At 39.0% G+C, this 12,063-nt stretch overlaps 1 protein-coding gene across 3 annotated transcripts in view; it reads left to right on the top strand.

The window, feature by feature from the left end:
• Nucleotides 1–5,482, top strand: part of LOC126416727 (integrator complex subunit 8) — a 153,049-nt gene extending 147,567 nt beyond the window's left edge. For all 3 annotated transcript variants that reach the window (XM_050084545.1, XM_050084546.1, XM_050084544.1), the window contains exons 15-17: nt 2,766–2,920; nt 4,103–4,294; nt 5,260–5,482. In XM_050084545.1, coding sequence (XP_049940502.1) covers nt 2,766–2,920; nt 4,103–4,294; nt 5,260–5,379 — 467 coding nt within the window. In that variant the 3' untranslated portion in view covers nt 5,380–5,482. The remainder of the gene's footprint in view (nt 1–2,765; nt 2,921–4,102; nt 4,295–5,259) is intronic.
• Nucleotides 5,483–12,063: the final 6,581 nt, after the last annotated feature.

Here is a 12,063-nt window from a genome sequence, read left to right as displayed (position 1 = left end):
AAATCTGATTGTGTGAAAATATGTGATGATGATGATAAAAAAGAGACTTTCTCAGGATAGTTTCTCTGTGGCGCTCTCCCATGGATTAAGTAAACCTGTGACCATTCGTGCTGCCCTTCTCTGTACATATTCAATATCTCCTGTTAGTCCTATCTGGTACGGGTAACACATACTTGGACAATATTCTACAACCAGTCTCACTAGTGATTTGTAAGCAATCTCCTTTGTAGACTGATTGCACTTCCCCAGTATTTTACCAATAAATTGAAGTCCACCACATGCTTTACCTGTGACTGAAGCTATTTGATCATTTCATTACGTCTAGCTGTTAGCATGAGTTGGCTGATTGCAGCAGTGACTCATTGATATTATAGTCATAGGATACTAAATTTTTCCGTTTTGTGAAGTGCATGGTCTTAAATTTCTTAACATTTAGAGCAAGTTGCCAGTCTCTGCACCGTGTTGAAATCTTAACAAGATCTGACTGAATATTTATGCAGCTTCTCTCACATAGGACTTCATTAAAGGTAACTGCATCACCAGCAAAAAGCCTGATTTTACTGTTAATATTGCCTGCAAGGTCATTAATATACGCTGGCCGGAGTGGCCAAGTGGTTCTAGGCGCTACAGTTTGGAACTGCACGACCGCTACAGTCTCAGGTTTGAATCCTGCCTCGGGCATGGGTGTGTGTGATGTCCTTAGGTTAGTTAGGTTTAAGTAGCTCTAAGTTCTAGGGGACTGATGACCACAGCAGTTAAGTCCCATAGCGCTCAGAGCCATTTGAACCATTAATATACAATGTGAACAGCGAGGGTCCTAACACACTTCCCTGGCGCACACCGGAAGTTACTTCTACATCTGACGATAACTGTCCATCTGAGATAACATGCTGTTTCCTTCCTACCAAAAAGTCCTCAATCTAGTGACAAATTTCACTTGATACTCCTGAAAGTGATTGGTGTGCAATGGGGTTGGAGGTACTGGTCTACCAGGGCTGAGATGCGTTCGGTGGGCCTTTTAACGTGTTCACACTGGCACTGAGAATTGTGTTTCTCGCTGTGGAGCAGTGCATTTATTCATTCTTCCCCTTATCTGGAGGTGCTGCCTTTCTGTTTCTCACAGTGGGGCAGCGGTCTTATTCAAATGCCCTGAGCTGCAATTTAAATATCTTAACTGTTTATTTTGAAAGTGGCAGAAGTCTTTTTTTTTAAAAAAAGGAAGATTGTGTATAAAATAATTGTACACTAGATTAATTGCATATTATCTGATATCTCATTGTTCAGAAAGCTCTCTCAACAAAGGGTCACACAGAGTTGTATTCACACCTGTTTGTTGCGCCTGGCTGATAGGTAAAACAACAAACTTTAAGACTGTTCCCGATAGCATAATTGCTAGAATCGTGCATGAGCCACTGAGTACATGCTGACACAAGCATGTTAAAGCCAGCGGGTACGGGGCGGCCAGGGTGATTGAATTTGTGTATTTTGGGAAGCAAGTAGGAAGTGGGTAATGTACAGATCCAGAGGGGTTACATGTTCTGTGAAAGCAGCTCAGAGTCCTTATGAGAGGCCTAACGTTTCCACGATTTTCTGCAATTCAGTCTTGATGAGAGGACTGACGTCTTTAGTAGCAATTTTTTGCATTGTTGATGTGTCTGATGGTTGACAGCCTATCTGCACATACTCCTCACAATCCATTGCTGCACCAGTGGAGCCCTTGTCTGCTGGGAGGATGATGATTGAGTGGTTTAACTTCAGGTCATGGTTGGGTAGGTATTTAGCCCAAGTAAGATTTGGGGTTTTGGTGATATTTTTTGGGAAGGATTCAGAAGCAGTGCTAGGAGTGAGGAGTTACTGCATAATCCGGATACAATGGTTTGGAGGAGGAGGGGTGGAGAGGGGGGGGGGGTTATCACTTTCGAATTTGGTTTAAAATTGTTCTAGACAGGATTCTGTGGGCAGCCTGTTGGTTTTTGGATGGGTTTGTGTACTGAAGTGGTATTTTCAGTTGAAGTTACAACAAATGAATAACAGGAACTCGGGGAGGGGGGGGGGGGGGGCAGATGACCAAATTTTGAAGTATTTGACTTATGGGGTGGACAGCTTCTTCCAAATGGATTGAAGGGAGTGTACATCTACATCTGTACTCTGCAAACCACTGCATTATGCTGCAGAGGGCATGTCTCATTGTACCAGTTATTAGGGTTTTTCCTGTTACATTCACATGTGGAGCATGGAAAAAATGATTGCTTAAATGCTAATTAGTCGAATCTTGTCTTTATGATCTCTATGTGAGCGATAAACTCATTCTACTAACAAACTGAGTTTATCACCAGCTTTACCTACAGCTGAGTGTGTTATTCCATTTCACGTCCGTACACATTTTTACATCCGGGTATTTGTATGAATCGATCAGTTCCAATTGTGATTCATTGATATGATTGGATACTATATTTTTTCTGTTCTGTAAATTGCATAATTTTACATTTCTAGGTGTTTAGAGAAAATGGACAATCTTCAGTATAGAGTGAAAAACAGTGGATTCAAAATTTGAAAAAAAAATGGCGTATTGCTTTAGATCTTGTTTTTGCTGTGACACAGCATCTCTTTACTAGCATAATACATTATGAATCTCGAGTTTTCACTATTATTATTTTTCTCATTGGCAGATTTAACTGTTTAAATTGCCAATTATAAATATTTATTATACAAAATATTGGAATTCGTATAAAAATTGAGAAGTAATGGTTTAAATATAATTTCAGTTCTGGGTCATTACAAGGCCTCACTTTCCTACTACCTCAAAGCAGCAATTCTGGTGAGTGACTTTTTTAGCCAACCACTTCCAAGATCAGTGATGGATGATCTAACATTTCGCCGTATGATAAAATGTTGCAGCCAGCTTCAGTGTCACACTCAGGTAGCCTTTATGATCTTAATATAAAGCTATTGTGTAAATTCAAACAATGAAAACTCCTGGTAGGCAATATTAACAATGTAGGTAGAGATAAATTGCTACTTACAGTAAAGGAGACATGTTAAGCTGCAGACAGGTACAATTAAAAGACACTTACCTTTTGGTCATAGCCTTCAGCAGTCATTAAAGTGAAGACCACCAAGTTGCTGAACATACTACCCAGCAAAATGTTCTCCACTTTGTTGACTGTGTCACAGCCCCTGCCATATGGATCCTTTCTACCAGCACCAGCTTTTTGAATCGCAGAAGTGGGAACTCTTCCTGCAACATATCCCACGTTCCAGCAAACGCCTTGACCTCAACCTTTGTTAGTCCCTGTCCTTCACCCATCTATCCACCCCCCTCCCCACCTTCTTACTGTATCTAGCTGCCCAACTCTGTCCCCACCAAATCCCTGTGTGCTTCCAGAAGCAGCACTTCACCGTCTCCTACACCTACCCTGCTATCCCTCCCTGGCCTCCTCAATACCCCTTCCACTCATATTGCTTCTACCATCATGCAAAGTTGCTGAGATAACGGTCATGTGTGTGATTTAGAGAAAGGCCTTCTGGCTGAAAGCTTACATTTGTAGCAGTCTCTGTTGTGCCTGTTCGCAACTCAACTTCTCCTCTGTATGTTGAGTAGCAGTCTATCCTTTTCATAATTTTCTTATTAAGTTATTTGATATAACTTTGTCGTCCATTGTTTATTCTGATTAAGAGTTTAAACAATCTCATACACAGTAGCTACTACTTTACATTATTTAAATAACTGATTTATTCTCGTTTTCCGATAAATGATACTGCCTTGGATTTATAAACAAATCATAGATTCTAATCTAGAATGTTCTTATATATATTTTTTCGTAGCCATTTTATTACTTAATAGTGCTTCAGATTTTATGAGAACTCTTTTGAGCAACAGTGTTTATAAAAGATCATTTCTCATATACTATAGATCCGTATTTTAGATTTCAGTAATGTCTACCATGAGAATTATCATCAAAGTTGAAATACAATACTACCACTGAATGACGGATATCAGTCTGATGTCTGAGGCAATTGTTATTATGGTTTTTCTTACTGTGACTGTATTCCTTAGTGCGTTATTACATATCAATAATTGGGCATTTCTTCATTATTTCAGGCAGCTGTGTTGTGTCAGTTTCTTGAGGAAACAGATTATGCAACAGCATTTAAAAGCCTGGGGGATGTTAAAAGCAGCAGTTGTAGTGACTCAATGGATTCCTACTACAACTGTATCTGGGACATAACTATTCTTGAGTATCTTGTACACTTACATTCTAAACGTGGAGAACACCAGAGGAAACATCAAGCTGTAAGTTAAATCAAATAATGTGTTAGCATTAAGTGCAATTTATTGTTCTGTGGAGGAAAAAAATATGAAAAGGTTGCACCTGTAACTTTTAAATTATTTATTTGTATGTGGAAAGGATAGATTGCTATTCACTACATAGAGGAGGCAATGAGTCGCAGACAGGTACAACGAAAAATAATATACAGAATATTTAAGCTTTCAGACAGAATTCTTCCTCTAGAAATACAATTATCACACATTCACAAAATAACAACTTACATACACATGATACCGCCTCCATACAGTGGGGTCCGACAGTGAGTGCATCTGATGTGGGCAGCAATCTGCCGTGAAGAGAAGTGCGGATAAGACGGAGGCCTACAGCCGGGAGGGGTATGGATAGCAGGGTAGTGGTGGAGGAACATGCTAGTCGTGCCCTGTGGGAAAGTGAAGAGTCATTTGTTCGGATGAGGCTTGTTTCACACTGTTTCCAACTTGTGGCTGAGTTTACGTCCCAATAGTGAAACTTGGCAGGGGTTCGGTGATGATTTGGGTGGACCTCATTGTATCCCATGGGCTTCCCTCCCCCACCTTTTTCCATTGTGGACATTGTTTCATTTGTGTAGGTTGTAGGAATTATAATTATGTTAACACAAAAGTGGGTATGTAATGACATTATGCATGTAAGAAATTTGTAGTGGCTGATACAATGTTGTACACAGTAGGAAAACAATTTTGGTTTATACTGTGACTAGGAATTGAGACAGATTAGTTGGTTATGATAGTAATAAACCCTCACATCCAAGCAAGCCAGAGGGGTACACCCACAACACATAGTGACGAGTTGTTTGTATCACTTTTTGGGCATGTTTTATTTTGACTGCTCTGTGATAAGTACTTCATTGGAGGAATGTTTTGTTTCCTAATTTTTGTTGTTGTTGTAGAAGTCATACATCATATTAGTTTAATTTTGTATTCTTTTTCAGATGAGGGTGCTTGGCCTCCTGGAACTCAATGCAAATAACAACAAAGAAATTCAGAGAGAGGCAGCAAATTTAAGAAAATCTCGTTTCCTTAGATCTTTAGCAAGGCAGTTTGTTTGCTAACTGTGGCAGCAAATTTTTCATTTACTTCTATGAAGTTATATATTGTAAATATTAAATTAGACAAAAACCATTTCAAATAAATTATATTATGAAGCAATGTTAATCCTGTCTAATGCAGTAAAATGGTATCACAATTTCTATCTCCCTTCTGAAGCTTTGGGACTGCATGCCTCGGATGTGCAGTGCCTTAACTACCTCCGCCTCTCCTATAACGGTCATCGGATGTCAGTTAAATCTTTCAGTGACTTTAAGGGGTGATTCAAAGACTGTAATATTTGCAGATGACACAAGCAGAGTCATCAAGAGTGAGAGCTCAATCTCATGATACCTGAACAGCAACACAACTGGTTCACAGCTAGCAGTTAAGCCTAAAGTAGTGGTTTGTTCACACCAAAACTCCGCTTATTGACAACTAGAATGAAGAAGAGCTATGAATGCACTCTTTGAAAGTAGATCTTCCACTTGCAACAGTTTTAACAACAGCACAAAATTATCCAGAGCTCTTTTTCAGGCGTTACAAAGTCATAACAAATTTTCCAGTTTATTTTAAGTGTTATTCAACCTGAATAGTTTGAGATATGAAGATTCAACTCAAAATTGTTAGGGGTAAATTCTGTTGTAGAGAATTTTGTAGGCCTGCTCACTCACAGATAATATTGTCAATTTTTATCCACTTCTATTTCAAACACTACATCTGCCACTTTTCGATTTTCGTGCTGATATTCTAGCGAAAAAAAGAAAACGATAAATTTGTGAAGGAGAGGAACTAATATCCAAAAATGATTGCACCTAATATTGTACATTATCATCATCTATCTGCGTCTGGTCCCAGATAGCTTTGAATCCAAAAAAGGCTGAAATAAGTGCCTGTGTAGTATTGTGCTTATAGTTGTCACAATATTTTTGTCTGCTTATGGTGGTTTCAATGATAGGATACAGTGAAATTTCAGCAAACTACTTACAAAGTTTCGTACCAATATTAGGGGAGGAATCTATAAACACACAAAAACTCTTGCAGTGATCGTGGGAACAAGATTCAGCTAATAACAGCTTTCACAGTTGCTTTTAAGAAGTCACTTTTCTGACGCTACGTCCCTTAATATCTGGTACAGTGGGAAGTATCCTCTGCCAAGCACCAGTAATTTAAGGAATATGGATGTAGATGGAGATGTAGAAGTAGATATGCGACAAACCATGCAACAAGGAGCAGTCAAATATGGCACAGTTAGTGACCTGGAAGCAGTCGATCACAACTCAAGTTTCAGGACATGCAGTGATGGTCACAATATGAAACACAAACCAGCTTGGTGTCATCGCCTGGCAAGGATCATAGCAAAGCAAGCCACATTGGTGCAGGTTAAATCCGTCGGTAAGACTCAGTGGGCTTGTTTCATCATATCAGGCCATGCTGGCAGCATAATCATGCTTAATCTCAGAGATTCATGTTATTTAATTTCAAATAAGCTAACGTTACCTGCTAGCACTATAAGTAGGTAATGTTGTTCACATGCTAAAAGAAACACACTATAAAACTCCTTGGAGTTCAGTTGGATAATGTATTCCAATAGTCAACACAGATAAAGTGTAGTCCAGCATCTTGTGTCTATAGAAGAATCTCACAAAAAAAAAATTATGATTGTTGCCCGGGATGTCCCATCCGGGGAAATTCGGCCACTGGGTTGCAAGTCTTGGATGACTTACATGTCAGTTATGATAAAATGATGACGAGGACAACCCAACACCCAGTCCATGAGCAGAGAAAAGTCTCCAACCCAGCCGGGAATTGAACCTGGGCCTGCTACATGGTAAGCAAACACGTTACCACTCAGCTGAGCAGGTGAACTAGCATCTCGCATTGCCTTGATCTAGACACATGAGTGTTGATTTATTTTGAATATTTTCACTACTTCTTGTCTTACAGAATTATATTCTGGGGCAGTGCAACTTAAGTACACTGCTTGACAAAAGAAGTGAAGCACCTTGAAGGGGAGGAGCAAATGAAATGAAACTTTACATATTAAGATGTTACATAATTTTACTTAGATGATTACAAAATTGAGTCAAATTTACACAGAACTTGGCAGTATTGGCCCACTTATCAATATGACACTTCACCACCTGTTGCCTGGATGCATGCACTGATTTGTTTGGGAAGAGTGTCATAAAGCTCTTCATGTGAATAAAGAGCTAGTTGTGTTTCACAAGTGTGGTGTGCGTACTGTAAGACCTTCGGTACACACACCATCAGATTATTTGACTTGTTGCTCTAAGAAGTAGGCGAGTGTCAGCAATATGTCTCGTGGTCTTATCGTGGCGTGTTTATCTTCTGCCGTTAAGTCAGACGATAGAAATGCCACTTGCACGCTTAGAGTAGCAGATTGATGGTGACCAACTTTAAACAGAATTTGATTAATTTTCACACACATTTATTAAAATAATAAAAAGGCTAGACATTACATAACTTGATTCTGGATGCTGTTTACAATTGACAATCTGAAGTTCCTTTGGTCTTGGTACGTTAATCTTATTCTCACATATATCTGATACTTGACAAAGTGTCTATTCATTTATCTTCATGGCTATGTACAGGAATATGATAATCTTATTAGGCGCAGACTGAAACTTGACTACAGACTAATGCAGACTGACTAATCTGAGGTCTGTACACTCGTTATAATACCTCGAGCATTCAGGTATCACTGCGCGAGTGTGATCCGCGAGGAGAAAAGGTTCTACATTAGCAGCAATCTCATTGGTTGTGTTACATATGCGGATCGGCGGAAGCAGAATTTGGTCCGTCTCTATGACAGCGCCATCTCGTAGTGCGGAGATGGACGAGTGCTGCGCCTGCGCTGTTGTGCTTAGCGGGGCGCGCTCTAGTGGGAAAGTTGTGTACACGCTGACTACGCGAAACTATGTACACAACAACAAGATCAATATTTTCTGGATTTGTGCTGTCATTAGACCATTTTCTTGGTGGTAACTCAAAATATCCAAACACAGTATATTTTCCAAAATTCTACTGCAAACTGACATCAGCAATATGGGTTTGTAATTTGCTGGACTAATCTTATTTTCCTTATTGAGTACTGGTGTGAGCTGTGCAACTTTCCATTCCTTACGTACACATCTTTTGTTGAGCAAGAGTGAGCATTTGTATATGATTGCCAAGTACAGAGCTATTGCATCAATATACTCTGAAAGGAACCTAATTGGTTTGTAATCTGGACCTGAAAACTTGCCTATATTAAGTGATTTAAGTTGCTCTTCTACAATGAGCATATCTACTTCTAAGTTACTCATTTTGGCAGCTGTTCTTGATATGAATTCTGGAATTCACGGTCATCATCAACAGTATTCTGTTCTTTCGAGAACAGTTACTGTCTTCATATATATAGTTAAAGGCTACGCAGCCATTGACCTTCATCTGTGTCACAGGTTGCCCAAACTCTTACGGGAATCGCCAAAGCGTGTGCGAGTAATGAGTGAATGGGCAAATGTCTATAAGGTACATTACATATGTAGAATTGTGGACAGTTGGGAATGTGAGTCTCGCAGGAAGCGTGCAAGGGATAAGTTCGTGCAGTCACGCTATTCATCTGTGTCCTCGGTGGCTCAGATGGATAGAGCGTCTGCCATGTAAGCAGGAGATCCCGGGTTTGAGTCCCAGTTGGGGCACACATTTTCAGCTGTCCACATCGAGGTATATCAACAACACCTGTCGGCAGCTGAGGGTTTCAGTTAGTCATCATTTATTCTAAAGAAAAAGTGTGTAAATCATAACTCTGAAAAAATAGAAAGTGGGAAACCTTAATTTCTTCAAAGTGACTAATTTTGAACACTTTTTGAAACAGTTTCAATTATTTCCTTGAGTTGTAATTTGATTTTGGTAGTAATTCAAGAGTTAATATCAGAACATTAAAGTTATGCAATCTTTGTCTCAAGTCACAGAATCTGTGATAATTTCTCAATAACCGTTTAAGATTTGATATGGGGTTGACATTTAAGTGAACGAAATAACTTTGAATAATAACAGCTCCTACATTCCCACCAAAAATTTTGGTAGAAAAACAGTTTGAAGTGATATACTGAACTCTTCAGTGCGTGTGCCTCACGATTTCACATGAACGGCACACCAAGTCACTTACACCAGTATTTCATATTAAGATAATTATCGGTTTTCGGCAAAGCACAGGCTAGAAACTGCAGTAAAACAGCTTGTAATTGCATTAATTATTTGTTTGAGGTAAAAATAAGTAAAAAGCAGTCAAATTATGAAAATCATTTACGTCAATAAACATCTTCAATCAGAACAAGTTTTCTTCTGCTGGTCATTAAGATCACTGGAAAAAAACATAACTTTCTGACAAGAATGCTTATAGCAGATGTTGTTTCCACAACTGTTGCACATCCTGACATATCTGTGTCCTCCACATGTGTGGCATATTTAAGATTTAGGTTTGTCCTAAACTGGACCCCCCCTGAATATTTCTAGAAATATTTGTATATTTTTCGGATGGTGTATTAGTTTTGCCCTTTATTCCACATCAGAATTCATTTATAAAACTACACAATAAGATTTTCAGTTCATGTTTATAATCTGGATTTGTGGCTAAGGATGTTAGTATTGCTATATAGCTACATTTTTCCCCAATCCATGTGTTGGTACAGCGTGACAAGTATTGAACTATATGAAATAAAACTGTTACAACTTCTGAACAGTTTGCATTAGGATGTTCAAACTGCATTGTTGGCCGTGGGGTTTGATGGGAATTAGTATGCGCATGCATGGTTTGGTTTAGCGATGAGGCCCACTTCCATTTGGATGTGTTCATCAATAAGCAAAACTGGCGCATTTTGGGGACTGAGAATCTGCATTTTGCAATCAAGAAGTCTTCTTCACCCTCAACAGGTGACTGTGTGGTGTGTAATGTCCTTTCATGGAATAATTGGTGCAATATTCCTTGAAGGTGCGGCAACTACCAAGTGGTACATGAAAGTTTTGGAAGATGATTTTATCCCCATTATCCAAAGTTACCCTAATTTCGATAAGATGTGGTTCATTCAAGACAGAGCTCGACCCCATCAAAGCAGGAGTGTGTTTGCTGTCCTGCAGGAGTACTTTGGCGACCGCATTCTGGCTCTGGGGTACCAAGAGGTCAATAGCATCAGCCTCGATTGGCTGCCACATTCTCTGGATCCGAACACATGCGACTCCTTTTCGTTGGGCTATATTAAAAACAAGATGCACCAATAACCCCGAAACCATTGCTGAGCTGAAAACAGCCATTAAGGAGATCATCGACCGCATCGATATTCCGACACTTCGGGGGTCAAGCAGAATTTTGTTATTCATTTGCAACACATTTTCGCCAGTGATGGCAGGCATATCAAACATGTCATAACCTAAATCTGAATATCTGTAGTGACATTCACATGTTGAATAAGTGTGTGCACACCGTAGAAACTAATTTATGTTTCTTTCATATAGTTCAATAATTGTACCCTGTATGAGCTATGATGATGTCTTCTATCACCTTGTCACTGATAGGCAGATAAAATTCATCTAAATGCATTTTGCTAGTCCCTTTTGGCCCAGGTACAATTCTTATAATGTTTTTATCACTTGCTTTTCCTGTGCTTACGGGATGACTAATCCAAAAGTTTTATTGCCTTTTCCAATTTAATGTGTGGTTTCTGGCTGCAACATCATGTACAGCAGTTTCCCTACTGTCATTTTCTATGAGTGTTTAGATTTATTACTTTGGTCGCCAGCTTAAATAATTTCCTCTCCCATGTCAAAACCATCATCAGATGCATCACAAGTCAACTTATCTTCAGAAAATTCCATTAGTATCTACAGAATTTCTTCAGAGTTTATTACAATTTCTTTTTCCCTGGAAATAAATACACCCATAATGCAACCAATTAAAACTGCAAATACGAATAAATGTTGAAAATATGAGCAACAAATTGTAAGCATAAAAAGTCGAACATACACTCACACTATTATGTGTGTGGTGGCAGTTACACAGCAGAGGCTGAACTTTGGTTAACAAAGGTGTTACAACTAAACAATGACCGCGTCCAGTTTCAACTGTGATCACACACACTTCAACTATGATGAACACTGAATACTAGATTGCTACTGATAACACCAACAGAAAACTAAAGCTTATGCCATGGCTCCCCCACCCTCAGGTTAAATATTATACAGCAGCCCACTCAAAACAGTATTCTACGACACAATGTGTCATTGTTCTGTGAAACAGCAAAGGTAATTCTTGGACATAAAGTTTTTGAAGTAGTTCCTTCTTGGCTAGGCAGACTAAATGATCCTGCTGTACATAAGATGATACAGGAATCCATTTTCTGTTAAGAACAACATGAAATAAATGTGAAGAAATATTCGTATGGAGTGTACTCCTGCTAATTAACATGGACAGTTATGTCTATGAAAGAAGCTAGTTAAAGGACATTAACTATATTCTAATATGTATGAAGGAAGAATACAGGTCTATTATGCAGTGACGGGTGCACAGTTCTGTGGGACACTGAAGAGGAAAGCATATAATTATCCATATTATGCCAAGTAAGAGTATGCACCTGGAGCAGTACACCATCATCGCTTATACTGGAACAAGACACCTCATATTATGACTGAAGCTGTCATTGTAAACAAAT

The sequence above is a fragment of the Schistocerca serialis genome, chromosome 8, assembly GCF_023864345.2.
Source record: "Schistocerca serialis cubense isolate TAMUIC-IGC-003099 chromosome 8, iqSchSeri2.2, whole genome shotgun sequence".
Classification (NCBI taxonomy): domain Eukaryota; kingdom Metazoa; phylum Arthropoda; class Insecta; order Orthoptera; family Acrididae; genus Schistocerca; species Schistocerca serialis.
This window is presented reverse-complemented; position numbering and strand designations above follow the sequence as displayed.